This window comes from Dermacentor silvarum, chromosome 3, assembly GCF_013339745.2.
Source record: "Dermacentor silvarum isolate Dsil-2018 chromosome 3, BIME_Dsil_1.4, whole genome shotgun sequence".
NCBI classification, from domain to species: Eukaryota; Metazoa; Arthropoda; class Arachnida; order Ixodida; family Ixodidae; genus Dermacentor; species Dermacentor silvarum.
The window spans coordinates 72,158,608-72,170,397 of record NC_051156.1 but is presented as its reverse complement, the minus strand read 5'-3'; the positions used below and the strand labels follow the sequence as shown (position 1 = coordinate 72,170,397).

Below are 11,790 nucleotides of genomic sequence, written 5' to 3'. Positions count from 1 at the left end.
GAGCTGACAACTTGACAAGGGAATATGTGACAAGTGGCTTTTTTTCCCTGAATGCTTCGCTTTGTCGAAAATTGTTGCGCACGCGTAGGAAAGTTGCATGGGTGTCCCAAGTTAGTTTTCTCATCAAAGTATACGCATTTTGTAATAATAGCGCACGCAAATAGGCAAGACACAAAGACGAAGTAAGGCCACGGGACAAGCGAAGCAGCTCACATTGCGCGCAAATGAACTTACCGCATTAGCCAATCTTCGATATCAATCTCGCAAAAGTAACTGGCATACATTGAATGCTCGCTTTTGGGAGGGTACTAAAGAGGTGGCCATACGCGTTATTTCTTGTACACGTGTATTTAGAATCTTGCTTTCCTATATGTAGTACACGGGTATATTACCTTGTTGTGGATGCATAAAGCTTAGTTGCTCTTGTCCCGTGCTTTTTTGTATTTGTACCTTATTGTTTTGCGCTGTTATCAGAAAAGGTTGCTATTATATAACTCCACCAACTTTCTATTTTATTGGGGTATGCGCATACCTTGACTGCGAAAGCATGTCCTGACGCGATCTGCCCAACCAATTTTCTTGGACTGCTCGCGTAGTTTCTTTTTTTTTTTGGCGAGACAGCTTAATGAAAGGCAGCAGTTATGAGTAAAATCTGTCCTTTTGCTGAATTCTCTTCGATCGTGTATGCAATTTCGATGGTCTTGTTTCATTTCAGAACATCTCCATATTCGCGATAAATGAAGAAAGAGTTCCTTCTCGCACATACGTTGGCCACCGCTGGCCTGTAATGCCCGAGTTGACCTGAGCGGGTACGTACGTACGTGCTTGTCAAGTTCATTTATGAGATGTTTATTTTGTCTCCTCTCAGGCTGCGCCTAAAGTGTCGTCAGCTTCTGCCCGACGGGGGCATAGCGACGATTTTGTAACGATGCTGCCGTGGGCATTCGGCCTAGTTCCGAGAAGACTGTCTACGCTGGAGGGCTGACGGGGACCCTGACACAGGTCATGTATTCTCACGATCTCCACTCGCGGTGGGGGTCTGAGGGTATGGCCGAGGATCCTGTCTAAAACAGCGGTCCGCCAGCATGGCTGCTTTATATGTCTCTGTGTTCATGGTGTATTTGTTTTGCCAGTATCGACATTTGTCCTGCTGCACGGCTAATTAAGTTTTCAGACTGGTTCGCAAGGAGGCGCCTCCGGGCGGATCAAGCGGCCCGTTTTGCGCCCTGCTGCGCCAGAGCCATCACGGTTCATAAGAAAGAAAATTAAATCGCGGGGACAACGCTCAGCTCAGCTTGCAAAATATTCGGCCGGTCAATTGTTTTAATTGGTGGAGCACGTCTTGCCTTGCCGAAGCATAAGTGCAGAGATTGCAGGAATTTTTTTTTCAGGCGTTATGCTCTGGAAAAGTGACAGTAGGAATGGTTGGTCAAAAGTGAAATACACGTTGAAGAAATTCTGTTCTGGATATCTGCAAAATAAGTAGAATGTCGGGAAGGAAATACTGGCATGCCGAAGGCCGGTTGCACGAATATCTGGCTAAGATGAGCAAAAAAAAGAAGGAGAAGAAAACAAAAAGCCTGTTTAATCGTGTGCGAGGCCGTTAACAGCAGTGTCAAATGAAGGAGTGTAGGGGTATATATATGTATATTAATATATATTTAGTCTTCACAAACCTCGCCGAGGGAGTTTTAACTGCAAAGGGAGTTTTAAAAATTCTACTTAGCTAACAGGCATTTATATACCATCGACTAATAACGTCGGATTTTGCACAGTGTTCATCGATTATATTGACAATAATTAAGTTTTAATTTTCCGATGAAAATTGCGTGCCTACATTGACTCACGACAATGACAGTCATGATAATGAGTGAGGCTTAACCCAGGAAAGCTAAGGCTGGTCCAAACGAGAAGCCATGGTGGTGATCTCCGGATTACCTATATATGGCCATACGAGCATCCTTTCAAACCTCTAATGCCCAAACACGGTTCTAATATACAGAAATTTCAGACAACTTGTTCTATATTATTCCTCGCCGTGGACCCTACATACGTACCAAAAATTCTGCGAAATGTTATTTGACTTAACACCGAAGTAGTGCAGTCATTAATACTTTTTTAATAATTAGTCGTTTGTTTGTTGATTACCCCACAGCTGAAACTTCACTCCAGCATGTCAAAGCGGACCTATGAGCTTTGCCTTTGGTTTCACACGCTTTAAATCAGTTTTTTCACGCATCGAACTTGGCGCACGTTGAGCCCATTACAGGGTAACGCGCATGTAAATTTCCGTGCGCAGTCGTTAATGTTTGGGCAACAGTCGGAACCAGGCCGCTGCGGCCAGAAACCGACAGCGCGAGCTTGTGTTCAACAGCTAAACGCTAAAAGCTGTTGAGCCATCACAATAGGTGACGAGAAAGCGAAGTCGCTATTGTGTGAAAGCGGTCGACGTGCACGCGTGACTTATATTCGAATACATTAAGACAGTCACATTTACAGTTATACGGAAATGATGTTATGCGAAGTTCCACAACTCTTCTCGGGCGTTAGCGTGGTCTGCATCAGATGTAAATCGAGGTAAAGTCAGCAAGGCATCCTGCGTCAGAGCCATAAAGTGGGCGTATGACCAGGGAATCGTTAAGAATGCGCAGCTACACTCTGACGTTGGTGGAGCTGGCACAGCAAGCCGGACATGACGCACAGTGTACGAGTACCAGCTTCAAGTATATTAAAGCACTTGAAAAGGCTCTAGTATTGCAAAATAAGTGAACCAGATGTAGTGGAGCGTTTGCAAAGTCTTGGGTAGTTATCGGGCCGTGGCAAAATAAACCACTAGGACTTACGAAAAGTGTAAGAACTCTCTTACACGACTTCGGTATATTTAATCTATGAGTCGCTCGGATTTTCATACACCTTGAAAGTTTTTTATTATGATGCTTTCAAGAGCTCTACAACACACTTTTCAGGCTGTTCTTGTTCAACGTGGCAAAGTGATCGGGTACATAAAAAGGACTCCGGAGTACTTCGATACTTCGATACGCATGTTCATGTGCAAGTCATCAGCTCGTAACGACCCTCACATGCAAAAGCCACCATTCCTCTACATTTGTTGGGGCGCCAATGATGGGAAAAGGTGGTCGTATGCGTCTCAAAGCAGTGAGAACAGCACCACGGAAAGCGTGAGTTTTAGACACCCCTAAATGTGCAGCAAAATAGCGAGAGCGGTTACGTGACAGTCATTTCCTTATCTTTGTTGCCAGTGAATGAAGGACAGCTTGCTGTAGGGCGGCAGTGTGCCAGGACTTAAAGTGGGCGTACCCACCCCTAGAACTACTTATGATGAACAATCTTTGTCCTACAAGCTACCTTCCCTGTTAAACTTATTAAACCATGAAGATTTTGATCCTTCGTGTTATCAAAATTGTCTCATTAAACACTTCGCCCAGTCCATTTGTTCGCAGGAATAGCACATCCTTTTAAATTTTCGTCCCTGTTCTTGTCGATCGCTGCTGTTTATGTTCATGCCATTTCAAGCCTATGAAAATGAGCTCTATTGTTTCGCGCTTTGTTACAAAATTTTGTGTTACGCGATGTTATGTAATACTCGTCAATTTATGTGAACTCTTCGTGCATGACTGACCGTCAATCCTGCTGTTTTGCCAACTGTAACGGGGTCGGGACCTCGTCAAGCTGTTCAAGCTTTTAGTCCCGTACTCCTCCTATCCAAAGGAAATAAAAGTTGATTGATTGGTTGATTGATTGATTGACTTACGCGATTTGCAACCTCATTTCTGGGTCTTCTTTTTCTGCCTTGGCATCTTCTGGAAGAGAGAAGAAAACAACGAGATACCTTCAGTTGGTACTAAGCAAAGTGTCAAGAGCTGTACCACGTTAAAGCAGCTCTCCCAACAGTGCGGCATGCAGAAGAGCAGCTCCGAATAAGTCACGAAGAAAACTCGATCTAAACACTTTCTATGGTCGTTCTCGTACGGTTATATATTTATGAGAAGCGAACTTTCTTCGCTTTAATGATGGTGTACTGACTCAAAACCATGAGCTTCAATACAGCGCGTCTTTCTAAAACGTATCCCGATGTTCTAAAGTCTCAGCGATATATAGTTCGACCACGTGTGAGCTTGAAATATGCCATTTTTTCGATCGAGTTTCGGCAGCGCTCATTTAAATATCACCATCAGCTTATATAAGTACACTGTAGGATAAATGCTTGTCCAAGTGACCTCATGTCACATGCGTCCTGCACCAGCGGAACCCATCCTACGCCTGAACATGTTCTAATCTCACGGCTACACACCTAATGCTTTGCAACGTTTGGCGCGCGTTTCCCTGCGCCCTTGGCACTCAATTAAACTACCACTTATACTTTTTGCGTGTTACGTAACATGCCGGACTCAGCCGTGTTCTCTATTTCCCGACTTGAATATCAATTATCCGCATTTGGTTTCAAATCCACATTGTATTCTTTATCACATAACGTTATGAACACGTGTAGCTTTAGCTGCATCGCTGGTTGCACCATGCTTAGCTTTCCTTCAAGGTTGTTTGATATGCAGCAAGTTTTCACCAATATCGGTCAGTCCTCGAGGAAAACATTGACTATAAGCTCACTTAAGTAACCAAAGCTAGTTGCACAATTTCAGTGCCTACATTGTATTTGGCGCCGACAAACAGTGCTATGTAAGGGAGATGAGACCAATGATGACAGCAGATAGTGCGTGTGAAGAAAATCGCGTAGTGTTGCGAATTTCTTTCGTAGCAGCCTACACAAAGCAGAAGGGTGCGAAAATGTAAAGTCAGGGGGGTGGGGGGTGAAGGAGCTGCAGCTGTATAGAACCAAAACGAATACACTGTGGCAAGGAAATTGTTGAAGCATACTATACTGTTTATTCATCCCTTTTACTCCTAATGACATCATTCTAATCATCATCATCCTGATTATCATTAGCTGCCTGAATAACGTTAAGATCAAGTACCGACTATACTCTATATCACGTTTCGTCATTGGAAACAAGTGTGACTCGAGTATGGGCTATCAGCGGTATCGGTCTGTCCGGAGAGGTGTCATATAATTTTTTCTTTGAGTATCTGCTTGCTGTCTTTTTTTATACTGCTTCAGTGCAATATTAATGGGTCAGCGCTATGTTTCCTCGAAAGATTAAGAATATATATGGCGCTCACCTTCAGGCATGGCCGATACCAAGGGCCTGGAGTACTTGAGCACCGATGACCTCTGGAGCTCGAGCACGAGCGCGCGCGCAGCGGCCGACATGACGGTGACGGCAAGCGTGGGTCTCGCCAGGGCGGCCAGCACCACGCTCGAGGAGCACACCAGTGCAGCCAGAGGTGGTGGGCCGGTACACGAGGCCCGCACTCGCCAGGAGGATGAGAGCCACCCGCCGGAGCAGGCGGCTCCGGTCCAGGGTGACGGCGATCGCCGAGCTGCAGATCAGGGACAGCACGGCGTCCTGCAGCGCGTGACAAATTGAACGACAAACGACGAGGGCTCAGACATGGCGCACGGGAATGCTTGGACAATGCGGAGAGATATGTAAAGACCAGTGGTGGGTATTCTGTAAAGTGTCCGCCTAGTACACATGTCCATATCGTCTGCGTCTTAATTGCTGATTGGCTGAGGGCGTATGGCTCCTTCTGCCTCATTGCCCAGGCCAGCCGATCAGAACTTCAGCAGCAGACGAAATGGACAGGTCCACCAGGTGGACCCCTACAGAATACGTCCATAGATTCAATGAAGTGTTGTATGATAAAGAATTTGCATTTTAATGATACAGCCATGCATTCAACAGCCGTCATGCCTTTAAGGCACCAGGGCCATGTTTGTTACTGATTTAGGAACGAGGGTGAGATGTCACGGGGGAAAAAGGCTTGGGATATTATGTTTGGGTAGAGTTGGTGTATAACAGCGATTTCTTGCAGGTACTTCAAAGTGTTCATGATTGGTTCTAGCGTTTGATCACGTAGTTATAATGCTGGGTGCAAGTATTAGTGCAAGTGTTGTATTACGTTCAAACATTGGTTCGATTGCGTATAAACGTGCACGTGAATAATTGACAGCACGTGATGTCGTTATATAGGTCATGGAGAGGCTGCTGATTCATTCAATGGATCGCATCCTTCCGATGTCATTCTACATATATCATCCGGGACTGATTAGGTGCGCCCATCTTAATTAGGTGCGCCCATCTTAATTAGGTGCGCCCGAATAACAAGAAAAAATGAAGCGCGCATTGCACAAAAAAAATCGGTTCATCCCTCCTTCAGAGGAAATGGCCGTCTAACACGAAAGTGAAACATGTGTTCTAAGAACCAGTGGACAGTTTTGTTACATAATCATAATCATTATCTTCATCATCACACAAGTAGCAGCCTATTTTTATGTCCCCTGCCGGACGAAGGCCTCCCCCAGCGATCTCCAATTGCCCCTGTCTTGATCTAGCTCATTCAAACTTGCATCTTCAAATTTCGTAATTTCATAATACCACCTAATTTTCGGCCATCCTCTATCGAGCTTCCCGTCCTTTGGCACCTATTCTGTAAATTTAATGGTCCACCGGTTATCTTCCCTGCACATTACATGGCATGACCAGCCCCGTTTTTCTTTATCTTAATGTCAACTTGAAAATCGGCTATCGCCGTTCGCTCTGTGATCCACAGCACTCCCTTCCTGTCTTTTAACGTTACGCCTAACATTTTTCTTTCCGTCGCTCTTTGCGCGGTCCTTAAATTGTTCTCGAGCTTCTTTGTTAACCTCCAAGTTTATGCCCCCTCCAAGTTTCTGCATCGGTAAAATGCAATGGTTGTACACTTTTCCTTTCAACGATAGTATTAAGCTCCCAGTCAGGATTTGGTAATGCGTGCCGTATGCACTTCAACCAATTTTTTATTCTTGCACAAATTCTCTTCTCATGATCGGGGTCCCCTGCGAGTAATTGACCTAGATAAACGTACTCCTGCACAGACTCCGTAGGCTGACTGGCGATCATGAATTCTTCTTCTCTTGCCAGGCTACTGAACATTATTTTTGTCTTCTGCCTGTTAGTCTTCAACCCAACTCTTACACTTTCCCGGCTAAGGTCCTCCCTCAGTCCAGAAATACAAATGTATAGATATATTTTATCAAATGAAGTTTTGCTCGGAGGCTAAGCAGTGGCAGCGATAGCAAGCACCCGAGGCATGTGCTACAGCGCTGCCTAAATAGCACCCCGGATGCAACCAGGTACATACTATAGGTATATCTGATGCGACGGTGAGTGCGTATGTACCTAAACGGCAGCGTTCGAGTTTCACCGGCATCGCGCGAGACCGCCATACGCATGTTTAAAGATGAGTAGATGTGCGAAAAGGATTGGACGGATGGATGGATAGATGGATAGATGGATGGATGCTATGAGCGAGCCCTTTGAAACGGGTGGTGGTTGCGCCATCGATCGGCGACGATTGTCCACAATCACCAGACACCCACCAGGGACGCCGTCGCTTGTAGGCGCCGACTGAGTGCGACCACAAAAGACACTTGCAAGCGCTACCATCTTTACTTCCTTTATTGGTGTCCAGGCTGCCAGCTTTGTTTTCTATTTCTACAAAACTACCGAGTAATAAAACAAGTGATACCTAAATGTCATCATTGCCACAAATATGCGTCGTCAAGAGCACAATTCCTTTATTAAAACGAACATGCCTAACGTCTATATGCTATATTTTGCTAACAGCCAGGTATATGCACAAACTTGCAAAGTATGGCGATCAGAAATTCCAGAAAACTTGCGTGATCACAATCGCGTGACATTCGTAGATGGGAGAAGATTTTCGGTGTAGCCCGGTATAGAACGCTTTCCTGCTAAAGTATTGTAATGCATGTTCAAACATTTTAGAAAGACAAGAATACGCCGTGATAGCTCAGTGGCAATGACATTGTTCTGCTGAGAACGAGGACATGGATTCGATTTCCAGTCGTGGCTGCCAGACTCCGACGGCGGCGGAATCACAATGACGTTCGTGACCATCCCTTGAGTGCATCGTAAAGAACCCCAGGTGGTTAAAATTAATCCGGAGACCTCCACTACCGTTTCCCCAACAATCCATGCACTGTGCAGTGTCGGGACGTCAAAATCATTACAATTTAATTTAGTAGCCAAGATAGCCGCGGGAGTTGCCCGAAGTGCTTACGTTGTAGTACAGGGCGGCGACGTCCTTTGATCGTGCTATTCCCATCACAGGAATCACTAGCAGTGGCAGTAAGGCCGTGGCCGCTTGAGGTAGAACCATGGAGAGCCACATCATAGACATGAGCAGCACCATGTATAGGCACTTGGAAATCTGCGCAGAGGCATAAGCAGGCACAGAAATGGAGAAGGAATTAAAAGAACCACAAGTGTTAATAGATGAGAAAAACCAACTGATCACTTGCGTTTCACTATACAACGTATCCATTCTCCCTAATACTTTTTGAGTGCGCTGTGCACTGCCAAAAGAAAAGAAGACAATGTTAAAAGCTACATTCCGTGTTGACGCTTCCAAATCAGTGACAGCTGAAAGTCATGTCATTTGGACTGACATCAGAGTAAAGAAATATAAAGAGCACAGGTTTTTATTTTTCAACAAGGTGGAACTTAAACAGCTTTTTGAATATTAAGGGGATTTCATGGGTTACAAAATGGTTTAAACAATGGCACTTCGATCGGTTTCGTCACAGTGCGTCTTTCACCTTCGTATTTTCATGCTGAAAGGATCATCGGCATATTTTTTTAATGTTTGCATATACAAGTATAAATAAGTAGAAACGATGACCACAGAAGAAATGATTGCGTTCTTTTATCTTTCGTGCTTTTCCGCCCTACTATAGGAGTAACCTAGACAGGCGCTGCCCCCCAACACGTGTAATGTTCGGGAAAATTACGCACTCCGCATACCCTTGCAAAAAGTACATGCTACAAAACCAGGCCGATGCTTCGCAGATTACACCCGACGCTCTTTTTGGGGGGTGACCGCGTTACCCGCATCGTCATAGAGAATTCTTACGACACGACGGCTCACATTATGAGCACCTTGAGGCGCGACGGTTGCGACGATATCCCTTTTGCCTGGGTCCATCAGAGAATATTATCTCCGCGTGAGCCGCGCGCGCGCACACACAAGATGAGGCATGTGTTTGCTGCAGCAAAAATTTGGTGACCATTCAGCACAACCTAATGGAATGCGAAGGGATTCAGCAAGTGAGACCAGTAGGTAACGTACACTTCTCAGAAGCGCTTCTACTCAATGAAAGTGGACGGAAGCATCAACCGGTCAGCAGTTGAGATAAACAAGAGTCGTTTACAGTATTGGGGGAAAAAATCAGGAAAGAGATTGATACCACTCGATGCGTTACATGCATAGGTAGCGGTAGAAAGGAGATAGAGGTGTTTTGAGGAAGAGAAAAAAGATTAGGGAGATCTATACAAAATTTTTCTAATGAAAAGCATGTACAGCATACCTGATTACATAAGGTAGGCTAGTTGACTATCACCGCCCCATTTAATTTGCTCACAGCAGTGCCGACCTAATGAACAACTGACTATGAAACTGGTGTGCATCTGAACAACGCCATTTCAAAGGTGATGCCAGTAAACCATCATCATCAACAACACACACACGCACACGCACACTAAAATAAGAAAAGGCTGATCATGATAATGATCGCTACTAATGAACTGCTGCTCGAAAAAAAAACCTATGTAACATGAATGGTCTTTAGGGCGTTAGTTGCGTCTCGAAGCACTATCTCGATACAAACAGGCTCTGGAACTGTCAGCGCAGCAGTCCGGTATACATCTGCGCGTGGGCTAGACGACCATGATTCCCACTAAGATTTTAGTTCTTCAGATTTTCATACATTTTTATTTGATATTATAATTTATTTGTTCATAGCACTGCCGACCTAATGAACAACTGACGATGAGACTGTGGTGCGCATCTGAAGAACGTCATAAAAACTGCTTTGATCGGCCTCGCCCATTGAGTTTTATGGCAAATTACCGAAGTAAAATCTGGCGCTAATCGCGAATATGCAAAATTTTCTGCAGGAGCGCTTTCGCCCACATCTCCTTTGACCCACACAAGATGGCAGACGCACGTCGCCCTAGAAGTCTGCCACCATCTCGTCCTTAACTGCTTGCAAGCCTTACCTCGGCTCAGTGATAACGTGAGTGTGAAGCTGGCCATCTTTTGTAGGGCTACCTAATCGTGTGTAAAAGTCTACTTGTATTATTTAGCATATCTCTTATTGTTGAGCCTCCAGGGCAAGCGCAAACAGTTCATAAATATTTTCTGTGTTTGGACATGGGTTTTTGATATAGGACATTGCAATTGCTTCGGTTTCTCTCTCTCTGGTTCGGATGCGTAAGACGTCAGTCTTACAGCGCTTATTGGTAGCATGATAAGTGCTCTACATCAAACAACGTTAATTTGCGTAAGTTCTAAAGCATAAGAAAATTTCAACTTTTCTGAATACTTGTTTTGCCAAATCTAGATTACGAGTATCTTTATTGAAAACATTCACCATGCGTAAAAAAAGAATCACATTTTTTTGTCATGGTCTCATATGAAAACTTTATGTTAATTTTCGTCCCCTTCACTGACAGTTACAGTTCTGACAGGCCGCTCAATTTCGAATAAATGGTAACGAAAATCAAACTAAAATCAATAAAAACCAAATCTCATAATAGAAATTTCAGGCTAAATAATACTGATTATTGTCATACAAACATTTTGCGACAAGGCTAACACCGAAATCCTCAAGGTCGCGTGATAGCCCACATCGAAGAAGCACAGTCAAATCCGCGTGTCTGCCGGTGATTACAAATGCTCGGCACACTGCCACATTTTCCCGACGTGCAGACACAGTAGCCCCGAGTTCCCCTGTTAAGGATGTTAAAGTATCAATACGTCTTCGTTATCAGAGAGGACGTGTTCTGTTCAGTTTACTAACGGTGTTGAGCGATTGCTCTAAATGATATCACGCACGCGAGCTCAACTTTTCTTCCTCGAGGATGTCCGGTCTCGGGCGAACGCGTATATTAGCCGAGCCAGTCTGCGGGGAAAACAGTTGCGCGGCTTTCTCACCTCCGTCCTGAGTACAAGTAGCGGGGCGAGCATGAATGGCGACACGTATCCGAGGAGCATGCGCTGCGTGTTCCACACGCCGCCCTGGCCCGGCTCGTTCTCACGCGTCACCACGACCACGGCGGGCTGCTGCGAGCTGTCCGCTTGCATCGACATCCTTCCTCGTGGCCCTGAAGACGGGAGCAATAGCAGGAACAAAGAGAAATCACTTTTTTATCTATAAAATAACTGATTGATTGAATGGCGTGGCATAGAGTTATTCAATAATTTCTTCTTTTTTGTGTGTGTGTGCATATCGCAAGTGCAGCACTGCTTTTATTGTTTTGCTGCATTTACAAATTCAACGAATACTCTTCCTCTGACCGTCGGATATCCTTATACTTTGTACGACATATAAAATACTGGAACATATATTACTCAGACGCACCTCAGAACCTATCCAACGATTAATTTCGACGTTAAAGCAATTAGCATTCAAGCAATTATTAGCGTCAAACGGTACTGCTGAACAAAGTTTTATTTAGAAAGTGTACTGGTCGTTCTGTGAGTTGCATTTTTTCGGCTATATGCCACAGACAGCGTCATCGAGATCAGCCCACTTTGTTGCGACACTCGCTCGCTATAGGGCAACACCACCTAGATAGCACAAGGCCT

General features: G+C 44.8%; 1 protein-coding gene across 1 annotated transcript; it reads right to left on the bottom strand.

Moving 5' to 3' along the window:
• Positions 1-5,198: 5,198 nt before the first annotated feature.
• On the bottom strand, positions 5,199-11,292 carry LOC125944261 (solute carrier family 13 member 3-like). The gene is made up of 3 exons (XM_049664609.1): positions 11,137-11,292; positions 8,203-8,352; positions 5,199-5,483 (listed from the first exon to the last, which is right to left on the bottom strand). Exons 1-3 carry the CDS (start codon positions 11,290-11,292, stop codon positions 5,199-5,201), a joined length of 591 nt encoding a protein of 196 aa, XP_049520566.1.
• Between the last annotated feature and the right edge of the window lie 498 nt (positions 11,293-11,790).